Source organism: Pseudorca crassidens, chromosome 14 (genome assembly GCF_039906515.1).
Source record: "Pseudorca crassidens isolate mPseCra1 chromosome 14, mPseCra1.hap1, whole genome shotgun sequence".
Classification (NCBI taxonomy): Eukaryota; Metazoa; Chordata; class Mammalia; order Artiodactyla; family Delphinidae; genus Pseudorca; species Pseudorca crassidens.
The window spans coordinates 66,274,773-66,297,498 of NC_090309.1; the positions used below are offsets into that span (position 1 = coordinate 66,274,773).

Sequence of the window (22,726 nt, forward strand, 5' to 3'; positions counted from 1 at the left end):
ATGTCGCAAACCTACCTAGTACATGGTGAGTACTCGGTAAGTATTATTATTTATGCTGTGGGAACTAAATAAAGATTAAAGGATAACACCTTTATATTTTTCTAGTTGATAAGACAAAAAAGTAATTCTGAAAACCAATGTATTAATACTAAAAAACCAAAGTTGAAATCTATAAAAGATAAGGCATTTGGAAATAGCAAGTATATAAATCATAACATAGCAATACAAAGCATCAAAGACCCTATTGGAAATGATATACAGCTGTTTAAACAGATACTCTGTTACTGACTCTGCACCTGGGTGAAAGTGCTATAAGAGATATTAAGAACTTGATAGGAGGTACTATTATCACAACACTCTCTACAGATGAAAAAATCAAGTACCAGAGCGTTAAGTATTAAGTGTTAGGAGGTGGTACAGATGAGGTTTTGCTAAAACCCAAGTTTTTCCTACTTTACCATAGTACCTACCCCCGACATTTTCTTCAATTATGTTAAACATTCACTTAACATTCACTCACCTAGTAAGACTATTAAACATAACTAATAGGTCTATATCTTTAAAAGAAGATATCTAATAGCTCTTTTGTGAGATCATCCCAAGAAAAAATAGGTGTAGGGCAGCTTCCTGGAGACTTTGGTCCACTATAGCATTTGAAAATAGGACTGGAAGGTAATAATCCTTTTAGGACTTGGTTTGTGGCAGTTCACACTCACCAGTGCCTTTCTACTTTGAACCCAAAGGAAAACAAACTGAGAACTAAAAACTTCTAAAACCTGGAAATTCTTCTTCAATCTTCTACTCGATTCCTGAAATCTTTACCCTTTTCAGTATTTATCTGTTTTCTATTGGGGTTCACAGCTAGGTACCGATAAAGAGGTTTTAATCTTAAAACCTCGTTCCCTCCATCCAACCATCCACCCACCCACCTATTCCCCAATGGCTTCCATAAAAGATTCAAGTGGACATTTAATGTTAATTCATGCTACTACATCATTTTACTGGTCTTTCTCATAGTTACTGCATCTCCTGTAAGAGAAACTGCTTTGAGACATACATCAGCTTTTTTTTTAGGCTAGTATGATACTAGAAAAGACAAGCAGGTGGTTAAGTAAAAGAAGCACTGCTAAGCATTCATAACCAAAATTCACTGACAAAAGTTTTTAAAAACTTTTTTTTTAATGGTCAGAATACTTACATTTGTGGATTACATATTTTTAAATCTCCAAAGGCAGTAGAAACTCACAAAGCAGCAAGGGATAGAAATTATTCACATTTTATAAATAAGAACATGGAAAACAGCAAGGGTCAAATGACTTATGCATGCGACCCAATATTCAGCAACCCAAGCCAGGACTTCAAATTCCTTACTATGACTTTTGTAGTGAGATTATTAAGCTCAGCTGCTGCCTTCAATATTTGTTTCCATAGACATTACTAAGAAAACATTTTACTTTGGCATTTTTGTAATATGGCACCATTTATAGCTGTCTTCACTCATAATAACCTTATTAAATAACCATCTTTAGGGCTGGCAGTATACACAATGAGGGTCAGCCTGGTTACTAGTGGCTAATGGCTGAGTCAAAATTTGAGTTATGTCATTTTTTTCTTGCATTTTCCCTGATTTAGAAGTTAAACCATACCCACATTTCTAACTTAGCCAAGCCCATATCTTTTGGACCCAAATACAAAATGTCAAGAAGCGTAAAGGTTTCCATCACCAAAAGTACTCTTTTATCACTTTTGGATAACACATCAGCCAATCTAATGATTCCACAAACTTGTAGCGTGTGATTTCTTTTTTTCCTGTTTAGACTTTTTCCAAAGAATGATCTAATTCATCTTAGGCTGTGACAGAATAAACCCTACGCTAAAAAGAAAACTACATTTTTTTTGCTCTTTGTGCTGAAATACCTGAAGGATAATAAAAATAGTGAATTCAACTGTAATTAAGCCTAAAGAAAGAAGGAAGGAACATTTTATTTACTGTATTTCAGAAAGTTCAAACATTTGGAAAGATCACAAAAGAATGTTACCCATACAAGAGAAATTTATTAAAAAAATTAGTATCTTGTAGTTTAGATACACAGGTATAAGAGAAATTCCAGAAGGTGAAGCACCTTTTCCAGAAGCTGTTCTGAGGATGGTCAATACTGATTTCGAAATTGGTTGCTTAGGTCTTGAAGCTCTGTTACTAAGGTGTCCATTGCTGCTGTTTCATCAGCTAACTCCCTGGAAATTTCTCCACTTACCACATCTGTAAAAAGTTGCTGCAACACAAAGAACAAGGCAGAACTATCAAAACGATGAAAATCTCTTTAAAATAATATAGATAGAGTACAGAATTAAAATTCCCTTTGCTTAATAATACATTATAGTAGCAACAGTAGTATTTGTTCTATTCGCCATCCTGAAATATACAAGCTGCAACAATTAAAGGATGAATCAAACAATATGCCTGAACTTGTAAATTCAAATCAGCTCTGCTCTTCAAAATGGTTGCCTTGAATATTGATTATGTTATTCATTTCAATGTCATAAGATGGTTTTTGGATAAAGAGACATCATTCATCCAAACAAAAGAAATCTATTCTTTGTGTATACAAGCAAAACAAATGTATTTTATATTCAAGTTCATATAAATCATACTTTTATGCTAATTATTTGAAAATTAATATGTCTTAGGACTCAGAGGCCACAAAGATCATCAAAATTTGGTGACAGCAAAAAAGCCCAGCAAAATAAAAGTGCCCCCCTTCGGTAAAAGGAATTGCCTTGGGAGGCATATTGCAACATACTCCAATAATGCCACCATGGCTGAAACATTCTGGAATGCCTCTCTAGGAGCTGCCTGCTGAGCTGGTATAGGCACCCAAGAAATCAGCTTCAGGATTTTATGACTGTGTGTGTGTGTGTGTGTGTGTGTGTGTGTGTGTGTGCGTGCGTACATGTGTTTTAATCAGAAATGTAATTTACTCAGTTTACCATAAATCTTTTTCATCACAACTGACTAGATGATTTGTTTACAAAAATCAAATTTACCATTACAATATAACTATTTACTACCACCATAGATGATAGCAATTGTTCTGACAGCTATTTTAAAAAGGGAATTCTGAAGATGTTCTGAGTGACGGCATCATCACTACAATAAGCTTAGAGTCTCTCATAGTGATTTATGGAGCAAAGAACATTCACTTGAATGCAGAACTTCAAAAATGCTTTGCAAAGCTTTGCCACATTACTGTGTAGTCACGCCTTGTACAGCATTTCACAACAGATTGACATACCAACCGCTGCGATGTGATCAGTAGAGAAAACATCTTTGAGGAAAGTAACTTGGACTCACATAGCATATTTGTTTTTACTAAGAATTACAGTACTTGCAAATCATCATAAATCTGCACCACTGGGACTTCCCTGGTGGCGCAGTGGTTAAGAATCCACCTGACAATGCAGGGGACACAGGTTCGATCCCTGGTCTGGGAAGATCCCACATGCCGCTGAGCAATTAAGCCCATGAGCCACAACTACTGAGCCTGTGCTCTAGGGCCCACAAGCCACAACTACTGAAGCCCGCGTGGCTAGAGCCCGTGCTCCACAATAAGAAGCCCGTGCACCGCAACGAAGACTAGCCCCCGCTCGCCGCAACTAGAGAAAGCCCACACACAGCAACAAAGACCCAATGCAGCCAAAAGTAAATTAATTAATTAAAAAATAGTGTGCATCACTTCCCTATAAAGTAAGGAGAAAGCAGAAAGCAACTTAGGCTTAGAAAGAATGAATAATTTGCTGAGGATCCCATGGAGTGTAAGTGGTAAATCTGTTCTGTCTCCAGGCTCTCCAGCGTTTTCACCAACCGCCCTCACGACCCCCTGCAGCAAATCTGTACAAGGACAGGGTGCTGAGGGCCGAAGAGTTACTGTGTCCTGGCCAAGCATGGACTTCATGACTTTAGGTGAATCTCTAGGTTCTACCTAGGAGTTTAATTCCATGAAGTCCCAGGCCTGGCAAGAAAAGACCAGAGATTCATGCAAACCAAGCCTGCTATTTAACACAGTTATCGTCATTCATTTTCACTTTTTTAAAAAAAATTTATTTATTTATTATTTTTGGCTGTGTTGGGTCTTCGTTTCCGTGCGAGGGCTTTCTCCAGTTGTGGCGAGCGGGGGCCACTCTTCATCGCGGTGCGCAGGCCTCTCACTGTCGCGGCCTCTCCTGTTGCGGAGCACAAGCTCCAGACGCGCAGGCTCAGTAGCTGTGGCTCACGGGCCTAGCTGCTCCGTGGCATGTGGGATCCTCCCAGACCAGGGCTCGAACCCGTGTCCCCTGCATTGGCAGGCAGATTCTCAACCACTGAGCCACCAGGGAAGCCCCATTTTCACTTTTTTTTTTTTTTTTTTGGTTTTTTTTTTTTTTTTGCGATACGCGGGCCTCTCACTGTTGTGGCCTCTCCCGTTGCGGAGCACAGGCTCCGGACGCGCAGGCTCAGCGGCCATGGCTCACGGGCCAAGCCACTCCGCGGCATGTGGGATCTTCCCGGACCGGGGCACGAACCCGTGTCCCCTGCATCGGCAGGAGGACTCTCAACCACTGCGCCACCAGGGAAGCCCCCCATTTTCACTTTTTAAAGTGTTCTGCAAAAGTGTTCTTTTGGAAGGCAATTCTGCTTAGCAAACCCAATTTGTTGAAAAAGTAGAAAAGGCATATGATTTACTACAAAATCAGAGACTCCCAAATATTATATGCAAAAAGGTGCTTTCAAAGGAGATGTTGGGAAGCAATTTTTCCCATTTTCGGATAATCCAGTTGTGATCTAATGAGAACAAAATCTAAATACAGATGATGTTCTAAGGTCTCATTTTCAATGTTTGGAGTTCCACAATATGAACGGATGGGTAGTACAGACAAGACTATTTAAGTCATATAAGTATAGGTTTATGTAAAGTTAATACATTATAAGAAAAAGTTTTGCACAGAATAGGGAAATCTGTAGAGTACATCCTGAAGAAATAAACAATCATGGGTAGGTTAGTGATCTCACCAAAACTAGGAAAATTAGCTCCCAATTTGGGAAGGAAAGTCACAGAAAAAGTCTGCTACCTTGACTTTCTTTGAGAGAGCTCTTGCAGTTTTCTGAGAGACTCATAATCGGAAGTTGTTTGAAGTTTCCTGTTGGGAGGAAATACAGTTTCCCCAGGTAGATTACAGAAACCTGGTTCCAGCATGCAGACTAATAAGGACAGAAAAGTGAGTTAATAATCTAAAGAGGCAAAAATGATGCTCTGATCTGAAAAGATCATCAATTAATAAAAAGCATAGTCTGGAAAGGTTTTTACATGTGTCCAGAAGTGACCTTCACTTGCCATGGACTTGCTCTCAGAAGTGAAGTAAAATTAGTTTGCAACCCAGGATTAAATAGTGAAGGCAAGGAAAGATTAGAAAAAAAAGTGCTAAAGTGTGTTAGAAGTTATATTCCTTTAAATTTTGTTCCTGAGGTGTACTCCAAACCTGGCTGCATGTTAGAATTACCTGGGAAATTTAACACAAACTTCCCAGGCTCTGTCCCAGACCCGATCTGTCCCAGGTAGAGATGTGGAGTCCAATCTTCAAAAAACCTCCCTCCATAATTCTCCGGTGTCCCCATCCTAGCACTGGATCATAGGTTGGCATTTGTAATCTGATACCGTATGTTTTAGTTGTCAGGCTTGAGTCAACCTATCTACCTTAATATTTGTGTCAAATCCATATATCACCTACTTAATATTCGTCTCTAAATCAATTTTTTATTTAAATAAAAGTATTTTAAAGGAAACATTAGAACACTACTGTAAATAGAAAATAAGCAATACTATTCATGAAATTGTAGGTTTGATATGCTAGTTATACTTTTTCTAAGATGCACTGAAATAAATACATATTAAAATAAAATGTTTACCCAAGTGCTACTAGTAGTATATATGCCACACTTCGGGAAAAAGTGATAGTAAGTAGTAGAGCAGTGTTTTAATTTGACTTAAAGAAAGCATCAAGAGCCGGATTATAAATATTAATTTCAAAGACTCCTAAGTTACCCATGTGTAGGGTGATTTAGCCACTGGGTCAATGATCTCCTCACCAGTACAACTAATCACCTGGGGGCTGATGTCTAAAATATAACATGGGCCTAAAATTATCCTTCATGTGAAGGAAGACTTAAGAGCACCTGGCTGATACCAAAGACCTTTTATTTTCTATGATAATTCTAATTAATTCACATTTCACTCTCACCTTTGCTTTAGATAACAAGCCCCGTAAATTGAGTCGCACTGAAGAAAGCACTTGTATAGCCTCTTGGGGACTGGATTTGCTTCTACTGCATTTTATAGCCACTGGAAGATAAATATGGGGAAAACATCCATTAAAAATTGATAATGATAATTTGTAAGTACAAAAACCAATTAGTTAATTAGGATTTTATAGTAACAGACTTCAGAAATATTTCTATGTGACAAGTTTTATTTTGGTGAAAGGAAAATAAGTTATATGCATAAATTTTCCTTTTATCCCTTAAGAAGGATAGCTTATTGCTAAAAGGAAAATTTTGAGGAAAATGAGGGATATTTGGTGAGTTACAGACTGTTGGGAATGGACCGTGAAAACACACATGCACGTGCACACACACAAGCACAGAGTAATGAAATTAGGCAGAGACAAGGTCTAATTGAACACAAGGTACCCACAGAGAACAAAAACATATACAGCTCATCTTAATGTAGCTTCTCACGGTACTGAGTCCCTAATGGGGAATCACAATTGCAGATGACACCAGCCCAAAGAAGTGACATGCCAGATATCTACAGCTCAATTCTTGCTGCATTTTCGTATTCAGAGTTTACATCACCATTCTGGAAGAAGTGACGCCAACAACCTAGGCGCCTGCATTTAGGGAACGTGACCACGACCAGGCTCTGGGGTCACTAAGCCATGCTTGGTATCCATTAGCAAGAAGTAGGGGAGAGGACAGTCACTCATTCCCGACACCTCTACCTCCAGCATTCTGGAGAGCCCATTTTCCTAAAACTTGAAATTATCAAGAGCGTGTAACCCTTCCTAGCACAGGGCCTGCCTATTAATGCTTTTTAAGAACAAGTGGTTAAGCACAGTGGTTAAGAATCCACCTGCCAATGAAGGGACACAGGTTCGAGCCCTGGTCCGGGAGGATACCACATGCCACAGAGCAACTAAGCCTGTGCGCCACAACTACTGAGCCTGCGTTCTAGAGCCCGCGTGCCACAACTACTAAAGCCTCCATGCCTAGAGCCCATGCTCTGCAGCAAGAGAAGCCACTGCAATGAGAAGTCTGCGCACCACAACAAAGAGTAGCTCCTGCTCAACACAACTAGAGAAAGGCCCTGTGCAGCAACGAAGACACAACACAGCCAAATAAATTAATTAAAAAAAAAAGAACAAGTGAAGAGCTTTGTAAAAATATAATGCCTCTATACCCTGAGAAGACCATAATTCATAAAGAGCCATGTATCACAGTGCTCACTGCAGCTCTATTTACAATAGCCAGGACATGGAAGCAACCTAAGTGTCCATCAACAGATGAATGGATAAAGAAGATGTGGCACATATATACAATGGAATATTACTCAGCCATAAAAAGAAATGAAATTGAGTTATTTGTAGTAAGGTGGATGGATCTAGAGTCTGTCATACAGAGTGAAGTCAGAAACAGAAAAACAAATACCATAGGCTAACACATATATATGGAATGTAAAAAAAGATGGTTCTGATGAACCTAGGAGCAGGACAGGAATAAAGATGCAGATGTAGAGAATGGATTTGAGGACACAGGGTGGAGAGGGGAAGCTGGGAAGAGGTGAGAGAGTAGCATTGACATATACACACTACCAAATATAAAATAGATAGCTAGTGGGAAGCAGCTGCATGGCACAGGGAGATCAGCTTGGTGCTTTGTGACCATTTAGAGGGGTGGGATAGTGAGAATGGGAAGGAGGCTCAAGAGGGAGGGGATATGAGGATATATGTATAGCTGATTCACTTTGTTATACAGCAGATACTAACACACCATTGTAAAGCAATTATACTCCAATAAAGATGTTAAAAAAAATTTTTAAGTACACACACACACACATATATATATATATATATATATATATATGAATGTGTATATATAAAAAAAGAAAAAAAAAGACAGTAAATGCCTAGTGAGCAGAGGGGCAAAATAAAATGTTGCTGAATTAAGAAAGAAAAAAATAATAAAACATGCACAAAATGAGAAATTCTAAAAGAATGAAACTAACTTGGAATAAATAATATTTAATGTCTTGCTTATATATATATATATATATATATATATATATATCTAAAATGCCTCGTATTTCTCCACTGATTTGTTCTTGTTCCTCTAAATTATGCTCACTACAAACAGATCAATAATCAGATCCTATTTTAAAACTACACTAAACAGTGCAACAACTGAAGTTTACTTAGTACCCTGTATCACAGAACAGGGATGGAAAACAGATTTCTTTCTGTATGCAAACTCTCACCAATTGGAGGTTGCTTGTGCCTGGCAAAATAGTTTTGCCATTCATTAACACCTTCCATGGCTGGTGAGAACTATGCTTGACATTCCTATTCTAAAATAATAATCAGACTTTGAAAGGATGCATGGTAATCAACAACGTTACACTCATTTTCAAAGGGTACAGTTAACATGGAGATAGTGAGGATTATGATGTCTGTGTCCCATAATAGAGGAAGGTTGTAACTGCTATTACTGAGGTACTTGGGCTATTTAGTACCTAGTAACATATCAAAAACAGCTGTGATTCTGTTTTCAATCCTTCATTGTCATTTTGATAAAAACAAAAAAGCAAAAAGACAAACAGTGCTCCATTAGTCCCCTTCCTCAATCCCATTTCCAAAAGGCGTTAGAGATGGGGAGACGGTGGGGGTGGGGTGGGGAAAGACAGACAGAGAGAGACAGAGAGAGAGACAGAGAGACAGGGAGAGAGAGAAACAACCTGCTGTTTCAAATCATCGGGAAATCCAAGACAGCTGTGCTTCCTCCAGGCAGACTGTAGTTAAAATGTGTAATTATTATTTTAGAAGTTCCTGGATGGCAAAGAAGGAACGAACTTTTGTCCACTCTTTCCCAGAAGACAGAACAGCAGAGACTGTAAATGAATACCTTCCAGACAGAACAATGGGTACACGATGACAACACTATCATAGAAGGGTCTCCAACACTACGTGGAGACCACAATGTCTTACACCAAGCTTTCTGAAGCACATGGCTACTCTTAAAAATAGCAACCCAGAAGGGAATAAATCATATGGAGATTTTTCTAAATGTTATATTTCCTTTTCCAGAATTGGGTGAGGTGGAGAACAGTGATGGGGAGAAAGTTAAAAAAGAGAACAGAAATAACAGAGAAACTCAGCTGTTTCTTCCATGAAGCACTGGTATACAAAAGCAACATAGAAAAGGTTAAGATTTATCTCCATAAATCTAAAATATCACGAGAAAAGAAAGCTGAGCATCCACTCAAGTATGCTTAAAATGTTGTAGGAGCACGAACACATAATTCACTAAGTCAAAGGGAAACTTAAAAAAAGAACAGACACTTGTTTTTCTCTAAGTATTGCCTGGATGAAAAAACAAAAAAAGGTACCAAAAATAGTTCGCAATCAACTTTAAGAGGCAAAATGAAGATTTTTCCTAGAGTACTTCTTTAACCTGCATATTTATATTTGACAGGTTTAACACTATCACTTAGTGATTACAGAAAATATCTTGGCTTTGACTGTTATAGAGCCTGCTGTTCACCGAAATGTTTAGGGTTGGCAAGCTGAAGTAGCTCAGATAAATTCAGAGAAAATTGCACCCTGTTATAACTGCTTAGCATGGGTTTACTGAAATACAGTACCATATCCACAAAGGCCAAAGGGATAAAGAATGAGCTCCATCTAAGCCCACCCACCAGGAGGCCAGCACAAGCTACATAAATTCTAGCCACCCTAGACCATCCTTCCACTGGTCTATCGGCAATTATCTCAACCTTTTGGATAGTTATATCCTTTTGTCAAAGATAAGTAATTATTAACTACTAAGCCCATTTCTAAATTGTTTGAATGTTCTATGACTTCTTTCAAGGCAAAGTTAAACTTTATTCTTGTTCGTTTTTTTCTTTTTAGTTTTGAGTCCCTTATCATACAGCCCAGATCCTCTACCATAGAAGGAACAGGGTGGGGGTAAGGAGGCAAGGGATTAACATTTAAACCATGTGTAAGATACTGGTAAGTGTTTAAATATGTTTTTACTTATTTTTCATAACAACCATAGGTAGGTTATCCCCAGTTTCCCCATGAGGGCACTAAGAGTCAGAGAAGCTAAGTAATGGTGACCCCAAGTCACCTAGTTAGTATGTGGTAGAGCTGGTCCTGGAACTTGGGCCTCCCTGAGTCCAAAGTTCTGCCCTTTTTATTGTCCCTTGTTGGCTACCTATTTGCTGCAACTATTAGTTGCAGAAGTTAGAGGAGGACTTTAGGATAGGTTCACAGTCCTTGTGATTCAGTTCTTGACAGTGTGGCTTCATTATTTTATTTGAATTGCATTCCCAGGGCATCACATGCCTATATTCAAACATAAATATAAAAGTGCATTATTACCTTTAACTAGTATATTTTTCATTAATGCAAATAATTAAAGGCGGCCTTTATCTGGAGTATCTTACCCCAACTGGCCTACAATTTTATATGTAAGGTTTTCCCTCCCCTCAAATATCACCCACTAAATTTCCCAAAGTTATGGATTAGATTATATTTGTAATTTCCTTTGTATATGCCATAGCTCTTATGTATATTGCTATGCACTCCAGAAATCTATGTATTTTTATGAATATTTTCATTTATAAAAGAAGAACATGAGTCAGGAAAAGTTAATATTTTCTCACTACTACATCATCAATGCAGGAGAAGGTTACTTCTGTGTGAAGTGAAGATTAAATACAGTTGTAAAAGTATTTCCTATCTCTAAAGTTTCTATCATCTGTCACTTATTCAAACACTATTTAAGCCTCTAGTCTATTTCTTCTTATTGCTCCAGGGTGCCTACTACATAATAGTTGGTCTGTAAATATTTGCTGAATTAACTACAACAATTTTAATATAATGAAATAACCTGAAATTATTTGTAATGGAACTTTGCTTTTGACTAATACTTCTTATCAGTAAAAATACATTAAAATATGCCATGGATATCAAACATCACATCAAATACCATGTGCGAGTCCTAAGGCTCTCTGAACCACTTCCTTAAATGATGTAATATCTTTCTCCCAACAACTGGACTGTGTGTCACACTTGTATGCCTTAGAGAGATACTGGAACGCCTGAGGAAAGAAAAAGAACAACTTTCAGATTAACAAGTAGAATTCACATTTCAAACTCAGCTTCCTGGAAGTCATATGGAACTAATTCCAACCGAAAAACCAGTCTCTCTTGTTATGTAGCACAGTTTCTATGATTCTCATCAAAGAAGGGGCATAGATGCACATCCAACAGCAATGAGCAATTAAAAGAAATCAACTGGATGTGTCTGGATAGAGACACTTCCCTCCAAACAGAAAAATAAAAACGCTTGGTTTGGAAATCTATAAGGAGTATACACATTTCCCTAGCATTTGTAGCCATCAGCTTGAGAGACCAGTTTAGAGAATGAGGCGTGAACTTGGTGAAAACTACTGAATTACTGGTAGGTGTGTAAACTCACAGATGTTTAAAACACTCTCTTTCACAACCCCACCCTTGTGGATTCTTGAGGGAGAAGTCACAGATCAGAGAATTCAGAGTACACTTAATTCTGCACATAAACAGGGGACATAATTCAAGGCAAAATGGAAGGACGGAAAGCAGGAGTGTGTGCATGCCTGCGTGTGAGTATGTGTTCTCTGGGCTGACAGGGCTTTGGTGGAAGCCAGCTGGGTGGACTGAGGGAGGAGAGAATGGCTAAGAATCCTACAGATTAGCTGTACTGTGGCGAATTCCAAACTTACACAAGAAGTACACTTGATTTGTTGTGGATGTTTTGAAAAGAGCACAAAATATTTAGTATTCCAACCTTGGAAACTCTGGAGGTGCATCTACATTCTAAGATAAGAAGCTAAGGCATAACTTGAATCTATCTGGTGTTCTACTGCACTTGTGAGAAAGGGGCAGGGTAACCTTTGTAAAATATTTTATGTTTAGACTTTAAAAGCTCCTCTCTGATATTCTTATCTAGCCCCTTTTTCTTTCTCCTTTTCATAGTCTCCATCTCGGATTTAAACACTCCTTTGTCCTTGTACCGTCTACCTTAGTCTTCAGCAAGGAGCCTGCAGAAAGGGGTGTGGAGTAAATAACAAGAACCAGCTGTTCGCTGCAGCTCTGGAGGGAGAGCAGGTTAAGACAGACCCTTTTGCAGGAAACAGAGAACAATTATTTAAGAAAAATTCATGGAAAGAAAAAAGATGAATACTTACAAATCTTAACGTGTCCACAATTCAGGGTGCTTATGTTAAGAACTCTGAATCACACCTGAAAACTTGAGCGTATTCATCTTACCTTTCAAATTATCACAGTCTTCCTCCAACCATCAAAAAAGCAGATCCACTACACCTATGTTCAAACAGAAGGCAAAAGCCCCGGAGGACTGAGGCAGGACTCACCTTTTCATTTTCATCAGGCTTGTCACTCTGCCCATTTCCACACACTTGGGCATATAGCCTCCAGATTTCTCCGTCGTTCGTCACTCTTGAAGTTACTCTGCCAAACAGCTCCTGCAGCTTTCCTCTGAGGCCAGATGCAACATCTCCACTACGATCAGCCATCCCATCCATCACTGCCCTGACCAGAATTGTAAGGACCTTAAAAGATGCACAGGAGAAACTGGGAAGCTAGAAACAACCAAACAATAACTAAAAACAAAGAGCTACCCTCACCATCAACGAAGATGACAGTGAAAAACCTTGTCAGGCCTGTAAGAATATCACCCGTCACTTTTGAAAAATAAAATACAAGACGAGCCATCCCGAACCACGGTCTGGAATCGCAGGCCGACTACCTCTCCCAGTTTCCCTTTTCAGGCTCCTTGGAGGGCTCTGCTTCCACAGGGCCCTAGGCTCTGTGCACCTTTCTTCACACTCTGAGGGCTCTCTCTGAATGATCTGCTCCACACCTGTAGCTGCAAATACACTATGACCAAGTCTACCCGATACTGTCAGCGCAGCTCCAGCCCGACTCCTCTCTGGAGCCCCAGGATTGTGCACCTCCATATCTACCAGCCATGTCCCATCAACATCTCATGCTCCATCGATCCCAGAGGGAAACCTAGATCCCAGATCCCTCTTCCTCCTGCAGTCTCAGAGCCAGTGACCTGAGCACCAACCTAGAGTCTCTTCTCTCCTGGCTGGGCCACATGTAACCAATTTGATTCAACATTCCTAATGAGTCCTAAATCCAGCTTCTCCTCCTTTAGGTTGGACCTCACTATTCCCACCTGGACTGCAGTGATAACACTCTAATTCTGCTAAAAGAGGTCCTGGCCCTTCCTAATTGTTGCATAATAAACTGCTAGTGCATTTGCCTTAGGTATGCAGGGTACCCACAAAGTAGCTCTTGACCTTCCAACTACCCCAGGTCCGCTCACCATTTGCAATTTCGTGGCCATCTCATTTTCATTAATCAGATGCCTTGAATGCTGATAGATGAATTAAGGTGAGCCCCACTGTGGGTTACACTGTTATGACAAGCTACATCTGTCACAGCTATATTAGGCTGTGTATCTCAAGGCTGCCTGGAAGCATAGAAAGTGCATCCTCCGTCATCCACTCTTGTGACAGAAGACCAGCAAAGACACATGGATCCACCTAAAGAACCAGCTCGAGGAGACTGCCCTCACACCTTGCTGCTACTCAGTGCAGCCCTTGGACGGACAGCATTGGCATCACCCAGGAGCTTGCTGTAAATGAGGAATCCTGGATGGAGATGCCGCTCCGTCTTAACTGAGATTCTGCATTTCTAACGAGCTCCCAGGTGATGCTGGTGTTGATGGTCCACAGATCACACTCTGAGTGGCAAGGTTCCAAGAGACAGGGTGCCACATCTTTATTCTTCCTCTGCACTTCAGGGAGAGGACCACATTTCATCACCTTGTGTCCCCAGTATCTAACATCAAGCCTGGCACACAGCTCTGATGCAAGGAGTACTTATGCCTTAAAGAAAGACTGAATGAACACACCTCTTTCAGAAAGCTTTGCTAAGAGAAATGCAACCAGTGTGACACCTTGCTCCGTCTCCCCGTAGAGCATTCTGATCTAGGCATGAGACGCATCCAAGGAATCAGGGCTCCTCTGGCCCATGAACACTGTTACGAATGTGAGCTCAGACTTATGGTCCTAATTATATACAGGGAGAAAAGTGGACAGGAGAACACTCACTTGTGCTTTTTTCTTTTTTGATGGACAAGGTAAATTATCTCTGCCTATAAATTCACATTACAATCCAACATGTAGTTTTAAATCTGAAAGTAATGAAATAGATATTACAATTCCACTCATGGTTTTAAATATGAAAGTCACAATGCAGGAGAAATGGTATGAATGTGCACTACCTGTTTCGAGTAATCATTCTGTAAACGTTTCAAGGATTAACATACTTCGAAAGAGATGGTCTATTGAAATAGTTACTAACATGGACAAATGAAGCATACTAAATTAGTAAAATTCTTTGTTTTTTTCTGGGATATCACAGTTGGCCCAACACCCTATCCCCTCATTTTAGCCACGATGAGTAGCCAAAGGGGAAGAAAAATATTTTGGCCTTCTTGCTAATAAAAATGGAGAGCTGCAGTACTGCTGTTTGAGAGGGGGAAAGTTGGTGAAGCGGGTTGTGTGTGTGTATTTGTGGGTGCATAGAGGGAACTGCAAAAGGGTAAGGAGGTAGATAGAGTGCCTCTGTGTTGGGGTTAGGGGGCAGATACCAAACACCTCTACCCAATTCATATGCAGATACCATAAGTAGAGAGACCCTGAATATAAGGGGAGGCAATAACAAATTTGTTTTTATACTCTCTATTTGATGTACAATGATTAAATAGCTGGATCTGGGCCTTAGAAGAGAGTTCTATATGGAAGAATACATAATAGAAGTCATTCATGGCCACGGCAGACATTGCCTAGAGAGACTGTGTTGGGTAAGCATCAGACCAAGGATAGTCTTAGGGAACACAACATTTAAAAGGAGGGTAGATGAACAGAGGTCTATGCACAAAGGAAAGGTGGCAGAAAGCGATGTCATGGAAACCAGGGAAGGAGAAAGTAACAAGGAGAGTACATCTACAGAAGATCAGGACTGGAAGATTCTGCTGGATTTGGCAGGTACACGGGTTAGCGACTGTATGCAGAGCTAAAGCCAGAAAAAGGAGGGCATGAGAGATCATGATTTTAGACAAGAGGCTCACAAAGAGAATCACATGAAAACCAAGACAAGTATTAACATCATAAAAAACAAAAAGCAAAAAATACCCCCAATCATAGTATCCTGTAATACCTATTTTGAATATAATTTGCATAGGCATATAATATTAATAGAAAATATTCATGTAACCAAAATTTTTAATATAAATACATTGGGAAAATAAGAAAGGGAAGCAGTGGAAATGCTAATATAAAAGAATTAAGTCCTTATTTACTATAATAGGAAGTCAACTGATAATACCTAAAATTTGGTTAATAAAAAATAGGAGGGGGGAGCGGTGGAGCAGGAAATTGCTGTATTTTGTTATAAGCCTTATACTACGACTTAACTTGTAAAAACTATATGTTATGTGTTACTTTAATAACACAAAAATTTAAAAATAGAGAAAAAGAATAAATACAAAGATTGGCAAAGAGGAAACAAAAAACGACAGCACACATGAATATTCATTTATAAACTTTAAAATTATGTCTTTGGTGTGTGTGGGCGGAGGGGGGAGGGGCAAAGACTATAACGGACCGTGAGGACTTTGGGATGCTGGTGATGTTCGGACTCACACTCGGGGAAGGGCGTGGGGCGGCGGGGGGGGCCCCGGGTGGTTTACACAAGTGCGTGCCCTTCGTGAAAATTCATGTTTACTTATGACCTGTGTACTTTTCTATATTTTCACTCTATTTTAATAAACGTTAATTAAAAAGGCATTTCCTGCAATTAAGAAAGCCCCATAAACTGAAGGAAAAAAATAAGAGTTATTAAAATGTAGTAACAAATGGAGCTAATATGTAATCTTCAAAAGTGGGTTTAGAGTGATAAAATTTTTAAAAAAACTATTAATGTTATAATTTACTGGTTAATATCACCATTTCCTTCCCTCTAACTGGTGAGAAAAATCACACTCTTGTTATCCAGACTGACTACCAAAATAGTAACTTTTAACATATATTTAACCCTTCTTTAGTAAACACATACTTTTAACTTAAAAAAAGCAAAGGGTGTTGTAGTAGGATTTCTCTGATAAAATGAATCACCAAGGATTATGACTTTCTCCTGGGCAGTCTACAAAGTTTACCTGCATTATAGTCCTTTGCACCATCAAAGGTGAAAAAGATTTTTTTTTAACAGGTAAATGTTTTTATCTACTGTAAACTGGGTAAAAATATGATTACTGAACCCATCAGTAACTAGTTAAAACTATAAATTATTAAGTATGTAATAAGAGGCTGAAGGGTAGAGTACTAAAGTTTAAGAATTTAGAGATAAACGATTCTTGGGGAAACAGGATCCAAGATATGGCCACTTGGATGGGTTGCTCCTATGAAATAAGATGAGAGCAAAGAAGTTTAAGTCCAAAGTATTGGACGTGCCATCTACCTAAAACCAAGTGTTCAAGAACAGTAGATCTAGAGTGGGGAGGAAGATATACATAGTCGGTTGCTGAAGTCCACCATGAATATGGGGGAATGGCTAGGAAGTTGCTAAACAGTGGTAACGAGGACAGGTCTTCTGTCTGCAACATCACAGAACTGTTGTATCAAGGAGTCAATATACAGGTAAAGAGCTTCAAAAACTGTAAAGCAATATAAACCTATAAACTATCACAATCATCACTGACCCTCAACTTCCTTACTCTGTCAAAAGGGGACAGCAAAGCCCTCATCGTCGCCCACTCATTATGTGCCCCTATACTTAATTGGATTAAAATGGAGCTAAAGAAGAACAAACGCTACCACCATGGTATCAGCCCTCAATACCTCCCACCACCCCTGCTCTGAGCACTCACCATGTGCTAAGCCCCATTCTAAGTATGCGACCAACATGATTTCATTTAGTTCTCACTGTAACCCTAGGAAGCAGGGACTTTATTATCTCCACTTTACAAAGAAATTGAAGCATGAGAGGCAAAATGAACTTCTCAAGGGCACAATGCAAGTGAATGGTGGAGCTGGGTCTTGAACACAAGTGATACTGGCCTCCTGAGTTTTGATGAGGATGAAGAGAAGACGATGATGATAGCAGGTAATATTCATACATATACACCTTCCTATGAGCCGGGGGCTCTATGAACACAATCTTCCTAACAACCCTAGGGGGAAGGTGCTCTTGTTATTTGCATTCTGCAGATGAAGAAACTGGAGCACAGAGAAGGTAAATAACTTGTCCAAGGTCACACACCTAGGGAAGGCAGAGGTGGATTTGAACCTGCAGCTCGCATCCTGGCTCTTGCTCTCAAGCATTTGCTGTATTAAATGATAAAGCACAGCTCCTTACTCCTCTGTTGTTCCTTCCTTTCTAATAATAAGTTCTTTTTATTGGAAAGATTTGCTCTTTTATGAAATATGTATGCCAATAACTTTGATCAGTTCATTATCATTTTTTTGCCAAATCTTGAATCAACCCAAACCAGACAGGTTTTTGTAGTTTTTTCTTTTTTAACTTAAAAATTTCCCCAAGACATTGGAGCTAATAAAAAATAAAAAGAGAAAATAAAATTCACAAACACAAGCACTACTGTCATTAATTTCTTTACTGTATGTAAATTTTTAAATATAATACTATGTAAACTGTTTTATCTTCCTTTTTCACTTAACATTATGTCATAGAATTTTTTGATGTTTTCATATATTCTTTAGATAGATCACTTTGATAGATTCAAAGCCTCCCACTGGGTTGACAGAGCACAGTCTATTTAACAATTCCCCTGCAGTTAGATAGTTAGGCTGTTTCCATGTACTGCCATTGTCCTTATCATTATAAAGAACACTTCACTGCATATTTTTGTGCCTAAAGATTTTTTTCATACTGAAGCTTCTTTAGGTTAGAATTCCAGGAACAGAACTATGGAATCAAGGGAATAAACATTTTAAGACTCTAGAGACAACCTGGATACTTTCAAAAAGGGTTAAATCAAATTAGATGTCCATCTGTAGTATATGAACATGTGTCATTTCACTGCATATTACCAGCACTGTGTGTGTGTGTGTGTGTGTGTGTGTGTGTGTGTGTGTAGGCGTTTTAATCTTTGATATTTTGTTTCACTAAAAATATACGCAGCTATTATTCTGAATTTCTCTTTTATTATTAGTGAATTTAAATCTCTTTCCAAATGTTTGTTCAGTAAGTATATTTCCTTTTTAAGATATTTAAATTTTTTCTTAATTTGTACGGAACCCATTATTTTCCAATGTGAAAACGGTTTTATTGTTCATCTTCATATGGAGATTACATAGCCTACAAGCTGATGCACTAACACGTTGCTAGCCTCTTTTTCTGAACCCCAATTCTGTACACTGCTTAAAAAAAAGAGAAAGTTGATGAATCTGAGAAAGTAACAGCAAACACATGGGAAACCCTGGAGAGACAGAGACTGGCTGGGTCCTGGTTTGGTGGAGAAGAGCAGCCCACGATGGAGACGTATAAGGGACCAAGGTTCACAGATGGGCTGAGAAAAGCTGTTTAGTTGTGCTTTTTTTTTCTTCCACACACTACTCTATACACCACTTGCCATTAACGTGGAGAGACTGAAACACAGCAGTGCCAGCCCAGTGCAAGCCAGGGACCAGGCAGGTACCACCTGGGGGCAGAGGGCCTGGCCAACCCCCCACCTGCTGGATGACTACTCAGGAAGATGGGACTGGAAGAAAGCAGTGCCTGGCAGAGATAAGAAAGGTTTCCTGAGGAGCCAGGCCACTTGGCGGTGGTGGTGGTGGTGGTGGGAGGAGGCAGTGGCAAGGTGTTTCCAAAAGGTGAGCTCCCCTTGTGGCCCAAACTCACCAGGAGGGGCACAGTTGGTCCTGGGCTTGCTTTAGACCCTCTCACCAAGTACACATTACCAGTCAAGAAGCCAATATCCCCAGGGAGTAGGAGCCAAGAGGGACAAAATTAAGACATCTGAAAAGTGCAACCATAATGAAAGAAACAAATTGAACAGCCTATGTGAAAAAGAATTAAAGGGACATGTGGAGGAAAACTTGATTTCATAATACATATCCTCAGGAAGATGAGCGGGAAAAACCAAGGAAATGGTGAGATCCCCTGGGTAGCAGTATAAGTGGGGAAGAAAAATAGCGTGAGGACTGAGCCTGGAATTGCTCTCATAGGGAAGGAAAGGCGAGAATGATTCTGCAAAGGAGATGAGGAAGCTGCATCTGGTGGCTTAAGAGTTGTGAAATTCTGGAAGCCTGCCGAAGAAAGCATTTGAAGAAGGAAGAGAGATCAACTGCGTTAAGTGTAACAGATAGGCTGAGAAACCTGAGGGCTGACAGCTGTCCCCTGGATGTGGCAATATAGACCCTGACAACAGCACGCTCAGTAGGCTGGCGGAGATGAGCCTAGAAGGCGTGGGTTCCAAAGAGGACAGGAAGAGGGGAAGTGGAGACTGTCTCCACTTGCTGGAAGTGGAGACAGCAAGATGCTTCTCCCAAAGAGTCAGCCCTGAAGAGCAGCAGAGGAATGGGGTGGGGACTGGGCTGGGGGTGGGGGGAGTGCACATAAATTATTTGTGCACAGTTTGTAAAGCTTGAGAACTTTCAAAAAACAAGAGCAATGATAAATGCATTTGTAATATAACACAGCTATACAGGTAAACTTTAACCCATGGTGATTATAAGGGAAGGTCCACTTGCCTTTTTATTGGAAAACTAGTCCTAATACTCTACTCCAAAGATATTCTTTATTTCATCTGTGGTTTTTTTCTTGGGGTTCTGGACACCCTTGGGGATCTGAGAGTTTTGAACCCTCTACCCAGAATAGGTACATAGCCACATACACAAATTTTTTTCATGATAATTCAGGTAATCTCACAATCTTCTGAAGCCTAAAAATAGATCCTTCTTAGAAATTCTAATTTGTCCACCATGGCATGGGATTCCGGTCTTCTCTCTCAATACTGCATACGACTAAGTAAGTGTATCTCTTTGAAAAGCTTTATTAGTTTTCTATCAACTCCTTCCCTATTCTTATTATCCCTTCTGTCCCTTCCAGATGTTCAAATCTCTGGTATTGTTTTAGGCAAGACCTTCATGTGATCAGCTGAGGTCTCTCTGGCCTTCTCTCAGGGGCACCTCTGTGCGTGTCGCCTCTCCTTCTACCAAAGCTACCAATGAGGTGTGTGTTGGACACACTCCCTTACCTTTACCAGCCTCACTATTCTCAAAGCCACCGCTTTCTCCCTAAAAAGGAGCATGAAAGTTGTGGTGGGATGAATAGTGTCCCCCCCCACAATTCATGTTGAAAAAGAACCTCAGAATGTGATCTCGTTTGGAAATAGGGTCTTTGTAGAAATAATTAGTTAGGCTGAAGTCATATTAGATTAGTGTGGGCCCTGAATCCAATGACTAATATTCTTCTAAGAAAAGGAGCCGACAAACAGAGACATGAGGGAAGGAGGTGAAGTAGGTGAAGAGGGAGGCACAGGTTAGAATTATGCAGCCACAAGCCAAGGAATGCCAGGAACCAGAAGCTGAAAGAGGCAAGGAAAGATTCTTCACTGAGCCTTTAGAGGGAGCATGGCCCCGCCAACACCTTGATTTCAGACTTCTAGCCTCCATTACTGAAGAGAATCAATTTCTGTTGTTTGAAGACACCAAGCATGTAGTAATTTGGTAGAATAGCCCCAGGTAACGAATCCAGCAGTCTTATGTAGAAAGACTAAGGCAACGTGGAGAACAGTACGAGGAACGCTTCCCAGGGCACTTAACTGGCTTCTACTAACCCTCTTCCAGTTTCAGTTCAGGAAGCACTAAGTAAGGCTGTCATGTCTCAGCCTGTCCCTCCTCAGGACAGTGGCGTCCAGCCCTCTGGTCAGAAGTCATCCTTTCCTCATGTGTAGAAGTTTTCAATTCAAATCTCTCCATCTTTTCTTTAGCAGAGTGTGGCTTTTGTGTCATGATTAAAAATGTTTTCTCCACCCCCAAGCTTATAAAAATATTTACCATACTTTCTTTTTAGTGCTTTTATGGTTTTACTTTTTCAATAATAGCGACGATACGATCACGATGCTGACGGCAGCTATACTCACAGCACTCGTATGTGCCAGGCACTATTCTCTGCCCTTTACATATATTAACTTACTTAGTCTTCACAACAGTCTTGTGAGGTACTAATAATATCAGCCCTGTTTTACGAAACTGAAGAACAAAAGTGGTCAGTAATTTGCTCAGGTCACATAGCTAGTGATTGTTAGAGGTAGTAAGCAAAGGCTGTCTAACCCCAGAATCTATGCTCTTACCTACAACATGATCCTGCTTCTCAAGCCATTTCAATTTAAATATTTATCCAGGGACTTCCCTGGCGGTCCAGTGGTTAAGACTCTGTGCTTCCACTGCAGGGGGCACAGGTTCAATCCCTGGTCGGGGAACTAAAGATCCCGCACGCCAGGTGGCACGGCCAAATAAATAAATAAATAAATGAATAAATAAATATCTTATCCATTTGAATTTATTTTGGTTTAAGGAGTGAAGCCGAGCCTTCATTTTGGGTCCCAAATGCTTGGCCAACTATTTCAACACATATTGAATATTTTATTTTATCCCACAGATTTAAAATGCCATCCTTAACATGAACTAAATTCTCATACTTGAGTCTGTTTCTGAATCCTCTCTCCTGTCCCATTTCATTCCTGTAGCAGATGTTAACTCTTAATATAATAAGGATATTATTAGCTTTTTATCTTTTCTATTTGTTACAAATATTTCATCACATATTTTTTCCATGAAGTCATAAAAATTCCTTCACGTTTTTTTTTTCTTGCTTCAAAGTTCAGGAAATATGGTAAATACCCACTTGTACTGCTAATTTTTCTAGGAGATGAAAAACTATTTAGCATATATTTAGCCCATTTGGAATTCATTTTGTGTATCATAAAATAATCTAAGTATATTTTTTGAGCCTGGATGTTTAGAGGGATTTCATTTTAATCAGTATAAACAGCCCTGCAGCCCCTCACTTCCTAACTAAACCAATGCCACACCACCAACTTCATGTAATGACGTCTAAATCTCTAACCCACATCTCTAATCACTTCAGTGATAGAGCACTTTTGTTTCATTCTCTTTCCTCAGCCTATTTCTCACTTCCACCATGGTCCATGGACTGCATCAAGCAGAGTGTGACTGTGGGGGACCACCACTAGCCCCTGAAGAGAGCTGACGTTTTCTCACATGGAGGAGCAGCGATTCTAATCTCCACAAAGAGA

The 22,726-nt window shown here is 39.7% G+C and overlaps 1 protein-coding gene across 3 annotated transcripts in view; it reads right to left on the reverse strand.

Annotated features, from left to right (window-relative positions):
- Positions 1 to 1,156: 1,156 nt before the first annotated feature.
- The window catches only part of TTC27 (tetratricopeptide repeat domain 27), a 176,345-nt gene continuing 154,775 nt past the window's right edge, over positions 1,157 to 22,726 (reverse strand). Inside the window, exons 17-21 of one of the 3 annotated variants that reach the window (XM_067703304.1) lie at positions 12,726 to 12,923; positions 11,300 to 11,411; positions 6,274 to 6,374; positions 5,107 to 5,175; positions 1,157 to 2,273 (exon numbers count right to left, since the gene is read on the reverse strand). In XM_067703304.1, the coding sequence (XP_067559405.1) occupies positions 5,149 to 5,175; positions 6,274 to 6,374; positions 11,300 to 11,411; positions 12,726 to 12,923 (438 nt within the window). In that variant the 3' untranslated portion in view covers positions 1,157 to 2,273; positions 5,107 to 5,148. The remainder of the gene's footprint in view (positions 2,274 to 5,106; positions 5,176 to 6,273; positions 6,375 to 11,299; positions 11,412 to 12,725; positions 12,924 to 22,726) is intronic. The other 2 variants (XM_067703303.1, XM_067703305.1) reach the window with 2 other exon arrangements.